Source organism: Aotus nancymaae, unplaced genomic scaffold (assembly GCF_030222135.1).
Source record: "Aotus nancymaae isolate 86718 unplaced genomic scaffold, 86718_ANA_hifiasm-v0.15.2.pri h1tg000025l, whole genome shotgun sequence".
In the NCBI taxonomy this organism is placed as follows: Eukaryota; Metazoa; Chordata; class Mammalia; order Primates; family Aotidae; genus Aotus; species Aotus nancymaae.
Window position 1 is genome coordinate 29,447,353 of NW_026988438.1, and position 23,229 is coordinate 29,470,581.

The following is a 23,229-nucleotide window of genomic DNA, read 5'->3' on the forward strand; positions in this document are numbered from 1 at the left end:
GGCCAGAGGTGGGAGGTGGAAGGTGCTCTGTCTGATTTCAGATATCAGACAGGACGGAGAGGGAAGTGGGGAAGGGCAGGCAAAGATAGGCTGTTAGGGACATGACTCCAGAAATATTTCTTGGAAATCAAATGGCCATGGAAGTGGAGAAAGCCCTACACTCTATGGTAAGAGGCTGCCCTCTAACCCAATAATCCCCAACCAATCGATGTTCCTCAGGAAGGAAGGAAGGAGTTGAAGGAACAGAACCACATGCAGAGGCAGAGCTGCCCCTAGGGCCAGTGGAGGAGAGAAAGTACCCCTCTTCCAACGCCCAGATCAGTGAGAATATGTCCACCCGACTCGCTAGTGGAAATTAGGCAACTTCCACAGTCTGGGCTGGGGGTGAGAATATCGGGCAACAGTGTATTCAATGGTATTCATGAGCTTCCCATAGAAATAGGAACCCCAAAGGAAACTCAACTTCTAATCAACCAAGATCCCTAACTCCCCTAGGAAATCTGGTGTTTTCCATCTTGACTTTCCTAGTCAGTCTCTGTCTGTCTCCCTCCCTCTTTCTCTCTCTCTCTCTCTCTCTCTCTCCCTGCCCATCCATATGATGGCCATGCAGCTGAGGAGCTCCTGGGTTGGCTGAAGGCTGGAAGGGAAACTATATTAAATGCTCCTTAATCAGAAGAAGATCTGGAAATGCCAATGCTAGGCTACCCTATCAGCAAAGCCTCCTTCTGCCTGTGACCTGAATGCAGGGCCCGTGTGGCTGTCAGAAATAGCTGTGGCATCCACACAATGGTACTTACAAGTAGATGCTGGACTCATTGCCTCCCATGTCTGGAGACTGAAGTTTCTGCACAAGGATAACGATGATGCCAATAAAAAGCACAAAGTTAACCTGAGGAGCAAAAAAAAAAAAAAAAAACATGATTCTGGGCAAAGACTTTCTATACCTTTGCCTCAGCATAGGCTATTATTCCCCCACCTAGTCAAGATCCCATCTACACTTCTAGTCCAAGATGGCAGCATAATAACTCGCATTTATCTCCCCAGCCTCCCATAGGATCACTGAAATGATGGAAGAGATAAAAGAAAAAGAACTTCATAGGAGTACAGGAAATAGGAAAGGACATCATGAGTAAGCCAGAAAAGTAAGCTATTTCTAAAAGAGAGAAAACAGGGTGATGGGAAAACTACAGCCCAAAAGAGATAAAGTATAAGGCTACTGCAGAAGTGAGAGTTGTTCTCTAGAGAAATTCCAAGTTCAGAGTCATCGAAGATGGGGAACCAGAATGGACAGCCATAAGCAATGCTAATTAAAGGACTGCCTGGGAGTAGAAATAGCAGCATTGCCTTCAGATAGACTGGGGACAAAAGCTTCCTAAACAAAGTAAGAAGCTATGTGAACAGTGACAGAGGAGGAGGAAGAGGAGCAAAGAAATAGAAACGAGGCACCATGACAGGACTACAACTCAGTATCTTTGGGGCATAGCCAAAGCAGGTCTTGGAGAAAAAAAATGAAGAGCCAAAAACTAACTGATTCGAAAACAATAAATACTGAAAAAACTTAAGCATTCAAATCAAAAGCTAGGGAAAGATTACCACAAAAGTAACTTATCTAAGAAATTTAAAATGATAAAAATTATAAGAAATAAGAAAAAGTAGGAGAACTGATCAACAAAAAGTTTTAGTTGTGCTTTTATCTTGTTTGTTGGTTTTTACAGATCAATTGAATGACAAAACATGTTCCATGAGGGCAGGATTCTATCAGTCTTGTTCTCTGCTACATGATCAGCTTAATCAGTGACTGAACTTAACAAAAATAAGCAAAGGGGAAAGGACTCCCTATTCAGTAAATGATGCTGGGATCAGGGGTTCACCATATACAGAAGAGTGAAACTGGACCCCTTCCTTACACCATATTCAAAATTTAAAGATGAATTAAAGATTTAAATGTAAGCCCTCAAACTATAAAAAATCCTAGAAGAAAACCTAGAAACCACCATTCTGGACATAGGCCTTGGGAAAGAATTTATGGCTATCTCCTCAAAAGCAATTGCAACAAAACCAAAAATTGACAAGTAGGACCTAATTAAACTTCAGAGCAAAAGAAACTGTCAACAGAGTAAACAGACAACAGAATGGGAGAAGATATTTGCAAACTATTCATCCAACAAAGGTCTAATAGCCAGCATCTACAAGGAACTCAATTCAACAAGCAAAATATAAATAATCCCATTAAAAAGTAGGCAAAAGATACAGATACTTCTCAAAAAAATGCAAGCAGCTAACATGAAAAAATGCTCCACATCACTAATCATCAGAGAAATGAAAATCAAAACCGCAATGAGATACCATCTCACACCAGTCAGAATGGCTATCACTAAAAAGTTAAAAGACAACAGATGCTGGGGAGGCGGCAGAGAAAAGGGAACAGTTAAACACTGTTGGTGAGAATGTAAATTAATTCCGCCACCATGAAAAGCAGTTTGAAGATTTCTCAAAGAACTTAAAAGGGAACCACCACTAGACCCAGCAATCCCATTACCAAGTATATGCCCAAAGGAAAATAAATCATTCTGCAAAACAGACACATGCATTTGGATGTTCATCACAGCACTATTCACAATAGCAAAGACATGGAATCCACCTAGGTGCCCATCAACAGTGGCTTGAATAAAGAAAATGTCACACATATACACCATGGAATACTGCACAGTCATAAAAAGAATGTAGCCACATCCTTTGCAGCAACATGGATGCAGCTGGAGGGCATTATCCTGAGTGAATTAACACAAACAGAAAACCAAATACTACATGTTCTCGCTTGGAAGTGAGAGCTAAACTTTGGGTACACATGGACATAAAGATGACAACAACGGATACTGGGAATGACTAGACAGGGAGGAAGGATGGGGGCAAGGGTTGAAAAACTATTTGGTACTATGCTTACTACCTGGGTGATGAGATCAATTGTACCCAAAAACCTCAGCATCATGTGATATACCCATGTAGCAAACCTGCACCTGTATTCCCTGGATCTAAAAAGTTGGAAATATTTTAAAACAAAGGAAAAAAAGCAATGTCCGGTACTTAGTAAATACTGCTAACTGTATGTGTTAGTCAATGAAAAAGGAGAAAATGTAACGACAAATTTAGGAACGAGAAAGAGGGCAAGACAATAGATATACACAGTATTTTAAATGATGAGAGAAAATTGAACAAAATGGGAAAATAAAAAGTAACAAAATTAAGATACAGAAAATCTAAGAGCAATAACCTCAGAAGAAATTAAAAAGTAGTTGAAGATGTATGCATTAAAGGTACCTGGTCCAGATAATTTTATAGACCAGTTCCAGAATAACATTAAGAAAGATGTCATTTACATACTGCTTAATTGTTTCAAGGCAAATAAAAAAAGCAAACCTTCTGGATTACCAATGAGGCTAACAAAATTTTGCTACAAAAACAAAATAAGGAGAGAAAACACACAGATACACGCAACCCATGTACCTAAGACCATAGAACTTTATGAAGAACAATGCCAAAAATTTAAAATATTAACAAAATTTAGCAACATAGTAAAAGAATATGCAGATCATGTTAATAAAGGTTTTATCCCAGAAATGCACCTCCAAAAATCTAATATTTGTTACAATAACCGATTAAAACAATAAGCTTCCATTATCCCCATAAGACAGCAAGTATAATTCAGTAACAGAAACATCAACAAAGACACGGGAAATTGGCACTCTTGTAGCTTGCTCATAAAGAGCAATCTGATCTGCATGAACATGTTAAATGGACATACCCTTTGTCCCAGAAATTCCACTCTTGAGATTTGTTCTAAAGACATACTCACATATGTTGAAGACATGCATAAATGTATTCATCATAGTACTGTCTATAATGAAGGAAAACTGAAATACTATAAATGTCTACCACTAAATAAACGATTACTTGAATTAATGTCTCCAAAACACATTTGATATAATTCAACACCCATTCCTGATTATTAAAAGAAAAAAGAAGCCAAGAAGAAAAACTTTCTCAATTCGATGGAGGGTAACCACCAAAACTAGAGCAAACACCATCCCTATGAAAAACAAGGGCTAGAAGATGTAAACACTGGAATGAAAGAGCAAAAACTATTTTCATTTGAAGATTATATAATTTTCTACCTAGAAATTTCACGAAAACCAACTGAAAAGAAAGAAAAAGTTCAGAAACATAATTAAGACACAATACATAAAAATCAATAGCTTTCCCTTACAGCAGCAATAGTCCATTAGAAAATACAATGAAAGAGTGATTCCTAGACCCACTTAAAGCCCAAACTGGAAAACACCTTAGAGGTAAACATAACGAGAACAAGGAAGAAAACTAAAAAACTTAACCAAAATGACTCTGTAAGAAAAGACTGAATACATGGAGAATCATGCCACATTCTTGGAGAGGATGACTCAATCTTTCAAGCAAATAAATTCTCCTCCAAATTAGTCTGTGAATGCAATGCAATTCCTATACAAATCTTAACTAGACTTTCTGGTGCAACTTGACAAGGATATTCAAAAGTACACCAGAAAGAGTAAACATGCAAGGAAAAATTTGAAGGAAGCAAAAGAATAACAAAGGGAAAATCTGCATACCAGAACATGTTACAAGGTTACAGTAACTAGCATAATGGTGCATCTGCCATGGGAATGGACAAACAGCTTAGTAACATGGAACATCTGGAACCAAAGACCAGTATACTGAGGGTTTATAATAAAATGACATTTCAACATAATGGAGAAAGGATTCAATAAAAAGGATTGAGAGGGTAGAATGTCCATCCACTGAAAAAATTAGATAAAATTGAATATCATTTCAGACCAGACAAAGCAATAAAATTTCAGCTGGATTAAAGATGCACATGTAATAGTCCACAAAAAGTGGACAAGAATAATCTTTTTATATCTTGGTTGGAAAAGGCCTCCATCAACCAGAAATAAGGCTTGGAATTCATTAAGAGAAATCCTGACCATTTGTCTGTACAAATGCTGTGCAGAAATGGAAATATATATACAACAAAGGAAGTGTTAACATCCTTTCAACTGTAAGAAAATCTGATAGAAAACTGAACAAGATAAATAGGAAGATTCACAAGAAAAACAAATTGTCAATGTTTAGAAACAAATGCTCAGTCACATTAGCAAGACAGAGAAATGTACATCAAAATGATGAGCCAGCATTATCCTCCATAAGCCTGTGCAAAAAATTAAATGATTGATATTACAAGTATAGGTAATGAAATGGGGAAATGAGCCACTCTTCCTGAGGGGCATAAATTGTTAAAGCGTTTTTGCAAAGCAATTTGGGATCTGAAACTTTAAATGTCTACCCCTTTTGACCCAGCAATTCCACTTCTAAGGATTTATTCTAAAGAAATATTTCTACATGCTCAAAATTATGCACGAAACTATTTCTATTTTTTGGAATGAGAAAAATGGAACAATATAAATCTCTAATGCTAAGAAAATAGCTGGTTTGTGCTTCCCTGTTACAGACTATGATGACAGAAGGAAGCTAGGTTGTGTGGGGACTCTTTGATTTCTCTTCCTCTCGTGCCTTGCTCCCCAGGACCCCGTCTCTTCCCTTCCTCTTTATCCCAAGGACACTCACCATGATAGAGCCAACCACAGGGCCTTTGATCACCCACCACAGAGCTGTGCTGTCATTCATATCCCAGCAGCTGAAAGATGGACAGAGAGAAACGAGATCGCATCCGTGAGTCAGCGGTGTGGAGGCCTGAAGGACACTGCCCCACGTAGCTGGGAGCCCAACACTTTCAGCCCCGCAGTTCTCTGAGGAGGGGCTGGCTGGAAGAAGAGCTCTCCAGTGGGCTGCAGACTCCAGCCTGGTCCTGGCTCTGAAAAATCCCCTCCTTCTGAGCCTCTATCTTTCCCTCCACTCACCTATCAAGGCAGGGCATGAAGCCCAAAAGTCAGGATCACCAATGAGCTCCTGGGAAAGGACCATTTTTCTCCGTGAGACCTACAGCTCATAGGGTGTGACCTCCCCCTTAGCATGCTTCCTCCTCTCCCTAAAAGGAAAGCAGACACTCGGAGCTGAGTGCAGAAATAAAAAGGGCTCAGAAACCTAGCACATTCTCTTGCTGGGTTTCTGGCTGAGATGCAGCTGGATGGGTCACCTGCATGGAGCCAGAGCTCAGGTGGTGCCCAGTGCTGGGCTCTAGTCTGGGCCTGGCATTGAATGGTTTCTTGGGGGCAGTTCATGTGAAGTCAGGGCAGCCACTGAGAACCCATCTGTAAGAATCTACTCTGTGCTGTGGTCCTGACTCTCAAGCATGTACTAACCCTGTGTCATCAAAGTAGAGTCTCAATGTAGCCCACACCGTCACACACACAGTCGGGGTCCCTGAGAAAACAAGAAAAAGAGGTCCATGACAAGAGAAAAACCAACATGTCCAATGTCCGCCTCAGACCAGGGGCTCCCAGGGGCTGTCGCTCCCCCATGAGACTTGGAATTCCTGGGAATTCTAACTGTCCCTCACACCCAGGCCTCCTGAGAGTTGATACCTTCCTTGGACCAAGGGCTATCTTGTTTCCCAGAGGACTCCTAGGCATAACTCCTCCCTCAGATAGTGGGCTTTCCACAGGCAAGAAGAATGAGAAAGAGCCCAGGCCATTAGCCTAGGGCAGGGCAGCCCTCCTCACCTGACACTTCCTGAAGGTGGAACCAAGGACACAACTGGCCGTGAGGCCTGAGCCTGCCCAAGTCATAGCCAGGAACCTACCCCAGCCAATAATGGTGTACCAGTAGAAGTATCTCCTTTCAGGGAAGAAGGTCTCCACCAGCAGGGTGAAGAGGTACAGGCCCTCGATGAACAGCCAGAAGTAGTTGGACACGACACAGTAGTGGAAGAAAACCATGACAGCCTTACACTCCACCTGCAGGGAGAAGCGTCAGGGCGAGGGACGTGAGACCAACAGGAATGGGAGCACGGAAGAATCCTAGAGCCCACTGGCTCTGGCATGCTCAGACTCGAACAGCCCAAGGATCTAAGAGAGTCAACATTCCTGGATCAAAGAGTTGAAACTGCAGCATCCCAGGATTCTGAGTCAAAGCTGCCCATGGAGGCAAAACTGCACACACAGGACGAAGATGGATGGCAAACACAGGCCTCCCCACTGCCAGCGCACTCCCTTCATTTTCCTGCTCCTTCCCTTTCTCCCTCAGCGGAGGGGAGGAGGAGGGAGAGAAGCAGCCAGAGGACCCTGCAGGAGGCTCCTTACTATGAGGATTTGGACACCTTTCAAGCAGGGAGATCTATATTCCTGGCCTCCAGAAATCTCTATTCATGGAGGCCCCACACACATGTCCTCCTGGTCAAGGCCTGGACTTTACACTGTTCTTCCTAACCTACCTCCTCAAAGCCCAGCTTCTCCTCACGCCACCTCCTCTAGAGGTATGAGACCTGGGAAGGTGTCTGGAAAGACCCCTGGCCAATCAGCACCTGGGCTCCATCCCAGGCGAGTTAAATGACCAAGGGCTGGGTAAGCCCTCTCTCAGCCTAAGTTTCCACCTCAGTCAAGTGGGACTTGGTGTTCCCACCTGACCTTCCTCCACTGCCATACCAAATACAACACTCAGGTCAAGGGACAGGAAGCATTTTGGCTGGAAGTGATGATGTACATTGGCTCATTGGCTACTAATAACTTGATTCCTGAGTTTTCACATAAACCAAGGGTGGTGGGGCAATGCCTTCGCCTACAGGAACACACTTGACCTGCAGGGTGTCAGGCAGGTAATGTGCATCCTGGAGAAGCAGGGGGATGGTGCGGGGCCTTCCTGGCAGAGCCCTCCTGGCCTGCTCAGCTCACTCACGGTGGAGACGAAGCAGTGGTTGCTGTCCTGCTCTGCATACAGAATCCAGTCTTTGATGAAGACGGAGATCGCCCTCAGCATGAACGACACAAACAGGTTCATGTGGATGAAGTTGCGTGTGCAATGCAGCTTCCTACAGGAGTGGGCCGGGGAGAAAGAAGCCTTGGACCCCACAGCATCTCACGCCCTCCATGTGGGCATCCGTGGTGGGCCAACTCCGTGGCTTTATCTCAGCAGGTCTCCTGCCCAGGCCACCCTCCTTCCTGCCACCTCTCTAGATCCTCAGACTCCCAGGCCCCTATAATCCAGCTCCACTACCCCACATGGCCAGACTTCCTCCTGTGGCCTCTATCTAGACCAGGAACACAAAAGCAAGGAATGCAGATCTCCTGCCCCGGCTCTGCCTGGCTGCATAGCCCTGGACATGTCAGTTACTCCCTCTCGGGTGAAGTTTCCCATCTGTTATCCTTGGGGTGGGGGAAATGCCTTCCAAGGGGCCTCTTAGGGCTGACATCAAGTGGGTAGTGGGGAGATGGACCAAGGCCTCTGAGGCCCTGGCCAGCTCTGGTGCTTGCTTGAATGTTGCTGGGGGTCTCACCGGAAGCGACACAGGATGACCATGGCAGTGGTGAGGGTGACGAGGGACGTGCTGTAGCCAACCGTGTAGAGGGCCTTTACCGACAGGTAGTAATAATCCTGGACAGGGCACAGGACATACAGGGCTTCATGTGAGACCTGCCCCCAGCCAGCCCCCCTCGGGCCTGCACCCAGTCTCCCAGGCCAGGGCCTGCCCACCTCCAGGCCTAGCTCCTCCTTCCTCTCTTCTGCTGATCTCATCACCACCTCTCGCCCCCCGGCCAAGCCTCTTACTCCCTTTTGCACAGCATCAGCATTCTGCAGATGCTCGATAGATGCTGTTGAAGGCAAGGGCTCTGTCCAATCAGAACAGACAGCAGCCTTGGCCTGCACGAAGGTCCAGGAAGCCCCCTGCTGGGCCTGGCATTAACCCAGCATCCTGGAAGAGTAGCCAGAATGGGAAGCACAGGCAGCATCACAGCCGCTTCTGAGCCCCAGCAGATGCTGATGAATGCTGCCTACTGACCTGAGTTTCCTCAGCCCTGCCCTAACCGCCTCCGGGGAGCAGGGTGCAGACACTCACCTGGTCCCCAGTCTCAGATTCATATTCATCAAACCCACAGGCATCAAAGTAATGAGGGAAGGGTTCTGACCAGCCATCCTCCGTGCAGTTCCGGCTCACCACTCCCATGTCTGCAGTAAAAAGAAAACTCAGCAAGGCCCTGAAATTTGTATGCAAAAATTATGTGTTCAATGGGAATTCCTGGAAAACACCTATGACCAACTGGGAAGCACGGGGGAAGAAGGTTTTAGAAATCAGCGATTGCTAATCGGAGGGTTGGAGAGACAAGCAGCAAGCTCATTTCAACCAAAGAAGGGGAGACTGCACCAGCTGAATCCAGCAGCCCTGCATCCCTCCCCTCTGGAACATTTCCAAATGCTCATCAGGGATGGGCCCGAGTCCTCCCCTGGGCTCTGGATCAGCACTTCTCAAATGTCAGTGTGCAGAACCACCTGGGAGACTGATCACAAATGCAGATTCCAGACCTGCCCCCAAAGATTCTCTGTCAGGAGATCTGGGCGCTTTCAGGAATCCCCTCTGGTGACTGTAGGGTATGGGTGATATCCTTGGCACACCTTGGGAACACATCTTGATGTGATGCTTTCCCTCGGAGCTCTAAGCCTCACAGCAGCTGTGACATCCCACAAGGGGACACAGGGCTTATTACATTAACAAGGTCCAGACCTCCACTAACCTAGGGCCGGATCTTATGAAGATATATATTTGGGGTTTCTTTTAAAGTTTTGCCTTTCAGCATTTGGGGGACTGTCTTCTGCCACTAATGTACTTTAATTTTCTTTTGATTGACTTTAAGGCCATTCAGTGGGACACCCGAGGGGCTGGGTTCAGTCATGGCCATCAAATGAGTCATTTGCTGGCTGCACAGTAGAGTCCAGGCTGGTTTTTGCCCTGCCTGGGGCTGTGTTAACCTTTCGTGATTGCTTTTTCATTTTCCCCCTCACCCGATGGTTTATAATGGTGGGCCATTCGTGTCGAGGGTGGGATGGGGGTGAGCACGCAGCCCCCTTTTCCTCCAGCCCAGCACCTGAGTCTGGCCCCAGCCTGACACTGGGAGTGTACTTGGTCTACCAGGACCACATGCGGTTGGTTCTTCCCTTCACAGCATTCAAAGACCAGGACATTACACAAAACAAGAGACACCTGCAGAAAAGGGGTTCCAGTACCCATATTGCTGGACAGGTCACCTCCAGGGAACTCAGAAAGCAGGCAAAGAGGGCAACAGGTCAGCCTTTGCAGGAGGCAGAGGCCAGGAGAGGAGATCCTTCCACTTTTCCAATCTGCATCCCTCACTTATTGCATTAGAAGATCTAAGGCCAGTTCTCTTAGCCAGGAAAGTCAGAAATGAACTTTCTGGGACGTGGGTAATTCTGCCAGAAAGGAGAGTTCTGCCCACAACAGGGAGCCTGGGCTCCAGCCCTTCTCCAACTCTGAGTTCTATGGCACAGGCTAAGGAGGAAGCTGGCAGGCCCAGGGGGAGCAAAGGAGCTCGCTTCTGTCCCACAGCTGATGCCAAACTGTCCCTTCTTCCAGCAAATCTGTTTCAGGCAACCTCCCTTTAAGTCCCTCTGAACACTTCTTTCAGAAAGTCTGAATGTCCCAGGGAAATCACCACCATGGCCAAGCTCCTTCCCCTGCCTGGGCCTCATTTCCTCTCCGCTTTGCTCACATCGGGGTGGTGGGAAGAGGAAAGGGAAGCTGCTTTGAAACACAGTATTTTTTGAAAAAAATGTTCTAGAGGGAAAAGCAGTTTCCTTTCTTTTATTTCCTTCTTTTTTTCCTTTTTATAACACAGTGTGGGCTCAGAAGTATAAACCCTTTTGTTCAGAACTGTTCCATGAATTCGCCACTGCATTGTTCTAACAGAAACCTCCGGAAGCTGGAGTGCTCTTAAGATTGTCAAAATCCCTCAGTGATTGTACCTACTTCACTAGGCTGATCTGCCCCAAAGACTGCACAGGAACATAGAACTTTTGGGCAGCGTTTCCCAAAGGGCTGCCCTACCCAATCAGCCCATCAGCATCGCCTGTAACGCTGGTGAGACAAGCACATGCTCAGGCCCCAGCCCAGGTGGAATAAATTAGACTGCCAGGAACTTGCATTTTAACAGCACAAGAGGTAACTGTGACACACGGTTAAAGCTCGAGAGCCACTGTTCTACATGTTGGAGTTCAGAAACAGTCAAGGTTCTTGCAATCCAGGAGTTCTTTACTTGAAGTCCACAAGGGGACCCTAAGACATCTGTGGTTCCCCTGAAATTCTATGCAGTTTTCTGTCTGAGTTTTTCTGGGAAGATAATCTGTACCTTGATCAGAGAAAAAAGTCACCGGCCAAAGATCTCCCAGCCACAGAGGGGCAGAGCCCAGCCTGGGATGGGGCTCTCAAAGCTGACACATGAGCAGATGCCCTCCCTCCAGCCAGTCCATGGTTGACCCCAGCCTATCCCCTTACCTGAGAGATCTAAGGAGTTACTGTCACCAAAATCAGACTCTCCTGCAAAATACAGACATAGGCAGGTATCAAAATGCCTGGCTTACAGTTAGCTACTGTTTGCTCTCCACCCTGGAAGGCTCAGGCTACCCCTGGTCCACGGGAAGGAGGGGATGGAGTCCTGGCCAAGAGGCAACATCACACACAGCAGCCGCACACCTTTCTCACACGTGCCACCTTCTAACACCAGTCTCACTTGCTTTGCATTTCTGTGATGTTCAGGACGGTCCAGGACTCCTCTGCACCACAGGAAATGGCAATAGGCATTGCCAGGAGGATGGGAGTGCCTCCAGAATGGAGAGGAATGGGAGAAAAAAGGGACACTTGGGCCTTTTCAAGAAAAGGGCAAAACACAGCAATGTAGGCGCAGGGCTTGGGGTTTCCTTTTTGGTGTTCAGCCCTCCACCTCAGCCTCCAAAACTGCTCTTTATCAAAGGGAATCCAGAAGACTTCATCTTCAGACAATTTTTCTTCTTTTCTCTCTACTCTTCATTCCCATTTCCACCCTTTTCTCATGCCAAACCCCTGCTAGCAATGAGACCCCATTTCCACCCCCATCCCCACTTCTCAAAACTCCTTTCCCAAGGTCCAGCTGACATGCCACCTCTTCCTGGAAGCCTCTCCTGACTTCACTATTCTGCCTGCATGCTGCATCATTCGCTCTTCTGTTCTCTTGCTCACTGTGCATTCTGGCTTCTTAGGTGTCAGGAATATCACCATCCGCATGGACTCAGGCACATGTTCAGGTCTGTACGTATGCACATGCATGCACCTACACATGTGTGAGCTTGTTTCTTAGCCCCTCCATTGGTGAGTCCCATCCTTCCAAACAAGCCTGTGAGGGCTCCGAGGTCCTGCCTGTGTCTTGCATCTTCCTGTACCCTCCACCTCCAGAATGGCCAAGGTTGGGGAGAGGGGAGGGAGGAAGGAGGAAAGAACCTGATCCCCAATGAGCCTCTTACTCCACCCCCACCCCCGCCCCAATCCCGGCATCCAGAGCCTGGGATCTCCTGAGGCTGGGCTCCTGCTGGATGGACAGAGAAACAGTGGTCTGTCCTCACCAAGGTTCCTCTTACCAATGGTTTCGGTCTCCCAGACTGAAACAGAGAGAGAGAGAGAGAAGTCAGAAGTAAGCAGCGGGGCTGAAGTCAGGGGGTGCTCTCATCGGGCCCTGCTGATCACTTCCTCCTCCTTCCCACCCCCAAACATTAAAAAGGGGCTCTAGGGAACCCAGAAGGTATGAGGACTATAAGCTGGGAATATTGGAGACCTGCAGAAAAGAAATGGGCAGAGGCATTTGAGAGGAGGAAGCAGATTAGTGCTCCCACATCTCCAATCTCTCCAATATCCTACACAGCCACAGTCATCACAACAGGCTACCTGGGAACCGAGAAGAAACAGAGGAATTCCATTCTCTCCCTGCCAAGTATTCAAGGCAAGTCTTGCCAATCAAGCTTTGTGAAGAGAGGTGCTAAAAGGCCCTGCCATAATGAACCATTAAGAATCAGGTGTGAATAACACCTTCCTTGTGCCACTTCCAGAGGAAGCGGGGAGTGTGGAGGAAAGTGTATCTTAAGAAAATCTTATTTTACTGTTGATTCATTTTGCCTTTTGATGTTGAGAAGGAGGAGTCTGGCATGGAATCTGATCCAGAGTAGACATTCAATAAACTTTAAAGAAATGATGGAATGAAAGAAATATATGAACGGAGGAAGTGATTAAGCTGGCTCTACAGGAATGAATTGGAAATCAGGCTGAATCACGCACTGGTTGCCACCACGCCTGACAGCCCTCCAGTCCTACTGTATCTCTCACTCCAGTGCCTGTATCCTCTCAAAATTCACTGCGGCCTGCTTGGGTCACACCCAGTCCCCAAGCCCTCGGATGAGAGAGTTCCATGCCCCCCTCCTCCCAGGCCAACAGGTGGTCTGGAGGTGGAGGTATGCTGCGGGGTGCAGTGCATCTTAGACAAACCTTGGGGTGGGAGCCAGAGACAGGGGCCTGGGACCCCAACACACACCACTATTTTCTCTGCCACCTCCTGCAAGCCCCTCCCCCTCCAGGGCAGAGTCGGTTATTGGAATTTGAGGTTTGAGAGCAAATTTGCCTTTTTCCTCTCAGAGGTCAGGGGACTGCCCAAGGCAGGACTCAGTGCCAGAGTGGAGCCTGGAAACTCGCCCCTTCTAGAAGGACATCAACCTAAGTCTTAGGCTGGAAAAGAACGCTAAGAGGCCAGGTCCATGGCCACACAAAACTTGGACCCCTCTGATCCCCTCAGGAGCCCCCGCCCATGGCTTGATGGCCAGGAGGTGGCTCAGTAAGTCACCTGCCTGAAGCCAGCCCCGCCAGCTCTCCCTGCCCAGCTCCAACTCAGTGCCTTCAGCTGGCCACCCTGCCTCCTGTGACACCGGGAAGAGGTAGAAGGCCTGTGGGAAGGTGCACAGGTCCCAGCCGAAAGGCAGGAACCATCCTGGAAGAGCCCATGGGACCCATATGCAAAGGAGCCATCTGCAGCCATCCCTTCCCCTCAGATGCCCCCTGCAATGGAGATAGGGCTACTGGGGCTTCTGCCTGTGGGTAGAGCATCTCCTTCATGCCACTTGGGCACAGAGCTCAGCCACTCTGCCCAACTCACAGGCTCCTCTATGATTTTGGGGCCGTTAGATATCTCCATAGCACTTTAGGGGCCCCCAAGACCTCAAACACAGACATGACCCAAACTCGGATCTTCAGGACACTGCACCCTCCCAGCCTTCCCTCTCGGGGAGGTGCCGTCGCACACCCATGCCTCCAAGCCCATGTCCACGAGTTACCGACAGCACTGTGGCACTGTTTCCCATGTGTGGCACCCTCTTCCCTGGCAGCCCGAGGCCAGACTCCTCCCCATCTGAGCCCGAGTAACTGCGTGAGGGCATCGAGGGCCCAGAAAATGCTCTGTTGAGCAAAAGTGAGTATGCGCCCTCCCCACCAGGCCCTGTGCCAGAGTCTAAGTGGTTCTGAATGTGGATGTGGGTGTCTTGTGTCCAGCTGCCTTCCCCACGCGTCTCATTCTGCCTGAGGGGGATGTCTACATGTGCGTCTCTCTCCAGGCCTCCCGCTGGGCCGCTGAGGATCGATCTGTCGCTGTGGGAGGATGGTGACAATAATCCCAGCTGGCATCTACTACTGCACATTCAAAATGCACCAAGTCCTGTGCTAAGTGGCGTCCACAGCATCGCTTCACGTTACCCTCCCAAAGGCACCCTGGGAGGCGACCACCGGGCCACATTCCCCAGTTGACAGACAGGGGCCCGGGCTAGAGGATGAGTGACAGCTGGGATGGATCCCACGCCTGAGGACACAGCCTTGCTCTTAGCCACAATGATGGTCCCCACATGTACCTGTGTCCCCGTGTATGCATGTCTGGTTTCATTCCCCACACCAAACGTGAGCTCGGGAGCAGGGACTCTCTGCCCACAGGGTGGCCTCCCTGTCCTTGGTGCTTGCCTGGGGCCGAGTTTGGGGAGCAGGCTAGACCAGTGTGACCTAAAGATCCTCTGGGTTAAACCCACCTTGGTCTGGGTTGAAGATTCGGAAGAGTTCAGGGCAGCTGACCAGGACCATCTCACCCACGTGGGCGGGCTTCCAACACGTGATGTTATCCCACATCCCGGGACAGCCTGTGGAGAAGATAGCCATGGTGAGAGGGGCCAGACACACACACATGCACACACACGCACACCCCCCAACACACATCACACACACCAACATACACACCACACACATATACATATATCACACACACCACATTCTCACACCACACACCTCACGACACACAGATCACACACACAGATCACACATACCACATGCAGCACACACTACATGCACACATCATACATATGCCACACACATACGCATCACACCCACCACATACGCATCACACCCACCACATACGCATCACACCCACCATACCATATACACATCACACACCACACACATCACACACTGTATACTTGTATGCACACACCACAAACATCACACATGTACCATACCCACACATCATACCCCACACACACCACACATGTACACACACAAACACTCATATATACACACATTGAGGTGTGCTCCACAGCTCACAAGCCAGGCCCTTGCAGGTGACCAGGAACAGTTTAGGGGAGGGAAGGCAAGGCCTACGGTCTGCGGGAGGGCTCAGCCCTGTACCAGGAACATTCCTCAAAGAGGAATGGAGATGCAAGACACTCGAGAGCTCCTGGGTAGGGAAGGAGGGAGCCCTTACCTGTTTTTACACCACCCCATGGCCCCACAACCTCAAAAGATTGTGGGGAGGGGAGACACATCAGGCCAGGCTGGATCCCTAGGAATGAGATGTTGAGATGCAGGGGACTCTGTGGCAGTGTCTCCCACATCCCTCACCCAAGCCCTCCTCAGCCAGCCCTGAGGGGTCCCACTTCAAATCCACCCCTCAGCAAGGCCCCTTATCTGCCCTATGGGGAGGGGCAGGAACAGGCTGGTCTAAGACTGCTGTTCCACTTCTTCCACCTACCCCCAGGCAAGCCCAGCAGGGGACACAAACTGATCAGCTGGAGAAGAGGGGAAAGCCAGCCAGACAGAAGCTTGCACTCACCAAGCCAGAATTGTGAAAGGACCCAGAACCAGAAAAGGTGGAGGCAGGGACTGCTGCAGAGGCCTCCGCAGCATCTCCAGGCTGATGGAGAGGAAGGGACAAGCCTATTGAGAGATGCTTAGGAATCCCCAAGACTTGGTGCCTCATTGGACATGAGCAGCAAGGAAGAGGAAACTGTCAATCTTGATGACCAGATTTTCAGGTCTGGGGGCCCAGCGGCTCCCCTGACCCCTCTCCTCCTGTGCCTGCCTCTCCTTCCAGCCCTACCAGCCTCTGTAGAGTTCCCTGCACTGCCTCATGCCACCTCTTCCTGCTCCATCCCTACTTCTCTGGCTCTGTCCTCCCACAAGGCTAGAACACATCTCACCAAGGTCACCAGTGACCTTTGCTGCCAAATCCAAGGAACAATTTCAGCTCTGACTGGGTCCAACCCTGCAGCCCCAACCGAATGCAGGTGCTGGTAGCTGCCCTTTGGCTGCCCACACTGCCAACCTCAGAGCTCACCCTGCTCATGAGCATAACAGAATTGTATGTGGACAACTCCCAGTCCTCTGCTCTGTCCACCCCATGAGGGTATAGCCCACAGCTGGTTGCCTGCTGGATACCCCCACCTTGAAGGACCAAAGATGGTTCAAACACAGCAGTCCAAGACTCAATGCAGCATCTCCTGACCAAACCTAATTGCCTGTCCCAGCCCCAGCTGGAAACCCAGGAGTCACCCCACTTCACCTCCCTCACCTTGGTGCTCCTGGTCAAGCCCTTGCTGGGTTTACCTTGAAACCTTATGCAATCCGTGCCTCACTCTCTATCCCTTCACCCTACTCAGTGAAGGGACTAGGACCCCTCACTGAGACCACAGGTACACAAACCCCTTAGAGCTACAACCACAAGCTTTTCAAAATGAGTATCTGGCCATGTCACAAGCCCTCACCAACTATCCCACGCTTTCCGGGCTCTTAGTACCCTCAATCCTTAATATGGTACTTACGACCCTGCCCACGACCCTGCCACTCACTTCTCCTTCCGGCCTATGGGTAGTGGTTGAGGCCATGGGATGAGACAGCTCACTTTGGGAAGGGATGTACAGTGAGAAGAGCATGGAGGAGAGAACCGTGCTATGGGTTCTGTATGGAGACGGAGCATGGAGACCCCGTATTTATGGAGTAGGCAGAGGAAATGCATGTAGTGATGCAAGCAGGAGAGAGCGGCACAGGTGTGGTGGGAGGCAGGGGTGTGGGGTGCCAGGCAGCAGAGGAGACTTGCAGGAAAGGGCTGTCCATCTGTTAGGGGATTATAAAGGAGAAGGCTATGAAGAGGGTTTCTGTGCCATATCGGGGACAGCGGGTGACCGACGGAGCCCACCTCACAGGGCTGCTGTGAGGATTAATGAGTTCACATGTGCAAAGCTCTGAGCCAGGCTCATTCAATGCCTGTTCACTGCTGTCAGAATCATTAATTTCATTATCCCAATTAGGTGTCCCTGGGAACCATTACCCCGAGAGGCCTCCATAGGCAGGGAGGTGAAGCAGGGACCTGCAAGGTGAGATGGCCTGGGGAAGGGCTGCTGACAGGGCCCAGAGGACACCTGAGAAGATACTGGGAAGAGGAGGGGCCTGGAGGAGGCACCATGAGCTCACAGTCTTTGTTGGGGTCCATGACGCTTGAGTGCTGTTTGGACCAGAAGGCATCCACAGCTTCTAGATTGAGAAAATCCTGTCTCGGAATTCACACTGGGCTATTTTGGAATCCGCACCCAGTCACATTGGCCCATAGCATCCTGCTCACAAATGACAGAGTTTGGGAGCTAGATGTACCATAGAAAGTTCTGAGAACAAAAAGCCAAGAAGGCAAAGATATTAAAGGCCAGATGAAGGGAGCTGGGTACCAGGTCTCAGAGCAATGGGCCAGTCATCGGTGATTCCTGTGTAACGGTTAGCAGAGGACATCTAGCCAGCATGTGCCTGGCTGTGACATCATGTCCTTGAAAGAGAACCAATAGCACATCTTTGGCTGCTGCAGCCCATGTTGACCGCGGAACGGCCATGGAGCGTGGCTGTGTCTGGCCCATGCCTCAGGAGCCCCAGCCAACAGATGTTCCCTTAATGGAGAACATTAGACCCTGGCACAGCCAGCTACTCCTGCCATCTGACATTGCCGAGGTCACGGGGCCACTTCAGACAGAGCGAGCAGGGTCGTGAGGGTTGAGGGCAGGGAGGGCTGCAGAGGACGGGAGGGTGGCACGAGGGGAGAAGGGGGGCTCTCGTGTTGGCAGCAGGACAGGGGGTACATTCTCTTAACTATTTACTAAGTGCCTGCCTTGTGCCAGGGACCATCTATGGACCAGGGCCGGTGGTGGAGAAAAACACAAAGCTGTGAAATTGACGTTTGAGGGCAGATTTGGGGGAAAGGTGAGCTCTCCACACAGCATTAGCACCGGAAGCCCTAAAACTCGAGTTCTGATCTCCTTCTGCCACAGGCTCACTAGTGACTCAGGCCAGTCACCGCCCCCTCCACCATGATTCACATTTCCTATGTGTACAGGGAGGACTGAGTCTCTCTGTGAACTCCCAGCTTTGAGTGACCAGAGCTCAAATCTGAAACAGATTCACCCAGGACGTACTGGAGCCCAGAGGATGGCTGGGGTGGCTAAAGCTGCCTAAGCGGCATCTGCTAAGGTGCTTCACCCCAGCCCAGGGCCTGGGAGCTCTCAGGATTCATCTGCCACAGCTCTCAAAGCCCTCCTGGTACCCCTTATGTCCCCAGCCTGGGCCCCCTCTAGAGTGGTAAAGACAGTTCCCATAGTACCAGGGCAGCTGGGAAACCTAGAATGAGCCCTCAGGACCCCGGGACCAAAATCCCAGTCTGGGTTTGGAAGACAATGTCTCTGGCCCTATCAAGAGCTCCAAGACCTTTACCCAGTCCTCTAGCCTGCTTTGCTGCAGTCTCAGAAGACTCCCAGCTGCCTCCCTGGGGCTCCCCAGAATGCCCTGGTGCCCATTTATCTTGCACTTACCACCTCCCAGCCCAGCACAGATGGGAGGGCCCAACGGACTCCCACCTTCACTCCTCTGTTGAATGGAAACTGCTCTTGCCTCAGGGGATTAGAGCTGAATCCTCCCAGGGCCCAGTTCCCTGGAGGTTGGGAGGATGGGAGTTGGACTCCCGAGACAGCCTTGGGTTTTTCTAACTAAAAGCAGCAACTGATTTTCCTTCCACTCACACACAGTACGTCCAGCTTCCACAGACCCATATGTTCCACAACAAAATTTAGTTTTGTTGAGACTGGAAGATTTCAAGATGCCTTTTCTCCTTCTCCTCCCCCTCCTCTTTTACCTTATTTTTTCTTCCCAATTTCCTCTCCCTCTCTCTTAATTACTCATTTATTCAAGACACACTGAGTCAGACACTGCAGAGCAATACAAGAGCGAATAGAAAAGGCACAGTCTCTGCGTGCACAGAGCTCTTAGTCCAGTGGGTTGTGTTAACACTTTTAGATTTTTATGCTCAATGCTTAGAGATGTCATTGGGTGGTGTATTCATTCCCTACTGCTGCTGTAAGTTTGTAAGCAAACTTAGTGTCTTAAAATGGCAAAGCTCATCTTACATTCCTGTAGGTCACAAGTCCGAAATGGGTCTCACTGGACTAAAATTAAGGTGTCAGCAGGGTTGCATTTCATCTGGAGGTTCTAGGGGAGAATCCATTTTCTTGCCTTTTCCAGATTTAAGAGGCCACCCATATTCCTGTGCTCATGGCCCCTTCCTCCCTCTTTGAAGCCAGCAGCTTGGCATCCTCAAGTCTCCTCTTCTCTGATTCTCCTGCCTCCTCCTTTCACTTATAAGGACCCACGTGATGATACTGGGTCCACCCAAATAATCCAGGATAAAATTCTCAGTTCAAGAACCTTAATTACCTCTGCAAAGTTCTTTTTGCTATGTGAAGTAACATATTGACAGATTTCAGGGATAAGGATGATGTGGGCATCTTGGAGCAGGGTGAGGGGCATTATTTGACCTGACACAGATGGGCTTTAAAGGAGTTATACTTTGATTTGATTGTGTAGGGAAGATCATATAGTCCAATAGCAGAGATGCAGACACGGGGAGGCAGCAGAGTTGGAGAAGAGTCCTGTGTGGGACAGAGTCAGGAGCAGGGCTGACAGGGCTTGGCGAGACACTGGCTGGACCTAGCTTGGCAAGTGTGCAAAAGTCTGTTCTCACCCACATCACCTGACTGAGGGCACGCCAATGGTGAGCAGGTGGAGTGCAGAACCAGCCTCTAAAACATGCCTCACAGGCTTCCTCAGCCTTCCTCTCTTCCCTCTCTGTACCACCCTTGAAGGCCACATGTTAAGGGTAGCAATGTTCCAAGAGGGAAGAAACCTGGATCCCTAAATGACTGGGTGAAGTCGAGTTCCACCTCCTACCTCGGCTGACCCTACTGGCCTATGATACATGCAAGCAAGAAATGTTACTGTGCTAAGTCTCTGAGATTTTAAGATTGATGTGTTACTGCTGCAAAGTCGAGGCCATCCTGACTAACACATCCTGAATGGGGGAGAGGTACCAAGGACGTCACCCAGGTTTCTGACTTCGGTGTGTGGATGAATGGGTGGTGGGTGGATGGATGGATGGATCATTTGCCACAGTGGAAAGAGCCAGGTGAGAAGCAGATGTTGGAGGAATTAAGCAAGTTGGAAAGTAAGAGCTTAGTCTGGGTATGTTCAGTTTGAGATGGTGCTAAGAGCCAAGAGGAGACAGCTGTCAGGTAGGCAGCTGGAGAACAATCTGGAGTCTAGAGAAGTAACAACTGGAGAAGAGAGCCAGGGGTGGGCAACACAGGGATGCTATTTAGGCTGCAGACATGGATGCTTTGTCTAGTGAGAGAGCAGAGATCAGAGAAGAAAAGAAGAGAGAATAGGCCTGGCCCCAACAGAAGTGCCAACATTTAGAAGAGGCCTTGGCAAAGAAGACTGAGGAAGAAAACCAGGACAGGGGAGGGACGCGGCAGCCAGGAAAACATGTTTCAGGGAGGAGATGGCCGAGTGCAGCCAAGGCCAAGTTCCTGTCCTCCCTTTCCTCCTCCAGAGGTTGCAAATCAGAACAGGTCCTGTTCTCCGGGAGACCTCACCAATCCTGACGGCACTCCAAGCCTTGGAGTGGCTCCATCTGTGTAAAGGCCCCCGCTGGGAGACGTGGGCAGAGGAATGCAGGCCTAGGGGTGGGTAGGGGAGTGCTGCATACACTCTCTGGAGCTGCTCCCTCCTAAGACATTATAAAGTGCCCAGGAGTGGCAGTGAAGTGTGAGAGCAGGAGGGAAGGGATCTGCTCAGGCAGGGTGACTGAGAGAGAACACACGAGCTATTAGCTTTTGCCTGGAACAAAATAAGGAGCTAATCCTGGGTTGTCATGGTGATGATTTTGTCCAGTTCCACAGTGTTCAAAACTCCATAGGGCAGGGCGCCAAAGAGACTCGGACAAAGCCATGGTCCTTCCTTTGAGAAGCCACCTGAGGAAGCCCGGGTATTGTTAGAACAAGGTCCCCATTTTAGCATGCAATCCAAGAGTAAAAACAATTCAATTTACCAAAACTTATACAGCCAATGTTTCTGTTCCACAACATGAGGACCCCGCTGTGAGCTGAGTGCTGGGGGTGGCAGAGGATTAAAGATGCCGCCCTTCCCTTTGGAAGTCAGTGGTTCTCAAGGGACTGCAGATGGGCAACACCACCTGGGAACTTGCTGGAAATGCAGATGCTCAGGCCCCATCCGGATCTACTCAGAAGCTCTGGGAGTGGCCCCAGCAACCTGCATTTTAGTGAAAAATCTGATATTCAAGTTTGAGAATGACCAAACTTCAGGAAAACACAAGTTTGGATAGAAGTGAAACCCTCTGTCAGACGGAATAAGTTCCTCAGCATAAGGGTCCCTGCAGACACCACCCTTTCCCCAGGCTTGATGCCTGTTGGGTCTCAGAGCAACTGAGAGACCCAGACAAGAAGCTTCTCCTGCTCTAAGGATGGGGAAGCCTGGACCCAGCCCTGTGTGCTTCTCTCCTCTTGGCCTCTCCCCTCTAGTGGGGGTAGAGAGGACTGGTTCAAGGCACTTGGTGCCCTGGACAGGCCTCTGAGACCAGGTCAGAATAGCAATGAGCAGGCCTTCCCATCCTCCCTCCAAGCCTGCTCTCTGCTGACTCTGCCATGGCCACTCCTCTTCCTCTTCCACCAGAGTGTGGGGAGCCCCCACGGAGGACCACACCAACCAACCCTGCTTAGATTCAGGGAAGGCTTCCGGGCTGATGGAAACCTGCAGCCCTGCAAAGTGGACGTGCTGGTCTCACCCTCGGCAGGCAGACTGCAGAGGAAACAGAGCCTGGGGGCTGTGTGGGCTTGGGGATGCTGAGCCATGAAGCCAGTTCCCAGGTACAGGCATCTTTTGTCCTTCCCGTCTGGTCACAAGAGTACTGTGGCAGAAAGCACACTCCCTGGCTGAGATGGCAGACCTGGGTCCCGTCCCATGTAGCTGGCTCTGGCCCCCAGTGTGGTTGGCCAGTGACCGCCACCTCTGACCTCAGCCTCCCTGGGCATCATATGACAAAGCCAACTTGGTATTGGCTCAAATCCCATTAGCATTCGGGGGTTTGGAATGAGGGACAAAACGGCTGCATCTCCAAACCCCCTCCTCTCCTCAATAAACACCTTTAAAAGATGCCAAGGATTTTGCAAACAAAGCAAGCCAGGCTGCCAGCTTGCTTTCACTCCCCATGGCCACCTCTCTGGGCTCTATTTCTCACCCTCGCTGAGCTGCCTGCTACCCTGCCTGCTACCCCCGGCACATCTGTGTCCTGACCACTCTGAAAGCCACTCTTCACAGCACCATTCTAGGTTCTCTATGGGGTGGAGGTCCCAGGACCAGTGAGGAGCAAGGGCTTGAAGGAAACAAGTGCTTCCTGGAATCTCCCTGCATCCCCCCAGCCACACACACAGTGCCACAGACATAATCCACCTAACAGATCAAGGCTCCTGTTCCAATTGACTCATGTTACTAGATTTAATACATACACACAAAATATATACAAGTAT

General features: G+C 49.4%; 1 protein-coding gene across 3 annotated transcripts in view; it reads right to left on the minus strand.

Moving 5' to 3' along the window:
• Nucleotides 1-23,229, minus strand: part of ADCYAP1R1 (ADCYAP receptor type I) — a 47,038-nt gene that overhangs the window by 17,669 nt on the left and 6,140 nt on the right. For all 3 annotated transcript variants that reach the window (XM_012475136.3, XM_012475135.3, XM_012475134.3), the window contains exons 3-12: nucleotides 15,079-15,186; nucleotides 12,604-12,624; nucleotides 11,489-11,530; nucleotides 9,041-9,150; nucleotides 8,480-8,577; nucleotides 7,882-8,014; nucleotides 6,791-6,944; nucleotides 6,351-6,411; nucleotides 5,656-5,725; nucleotides 798-889 (exon numbers count right to left, since the gene is read on the minus strand). In XM_012475136.3, the coding sequence (XP_012330559.1) occupies nucleotides 798-889; nucleotides 5,656-5,725; nucleotides 6,351-6,411; nucleotides 6,791-6,944; nucleotides 7,882-8,014; nucleotides 8,480-8,577; nucleotides 9,041-9,150; nucleotides 11,489-11,530; nucleotides 12,604-12,624; nucleotides 15,079-15,186 (889 nt within the window). The remainder of the gene's footprint in view (nucleotides 1-797; nucleotides 890-5,655; nucleotides 5,726-6,350; nucleotides 6,412-6,790; nucleotides 6,945-7,881; nucleotides 8,015-8,479; nucleotides 8,578-9,040; nucleotides 9,151-11,488; nucleotides 11,531-12,603; nucleotides 12,625-15,078; nucleotides 15,187-23,229) is intronic.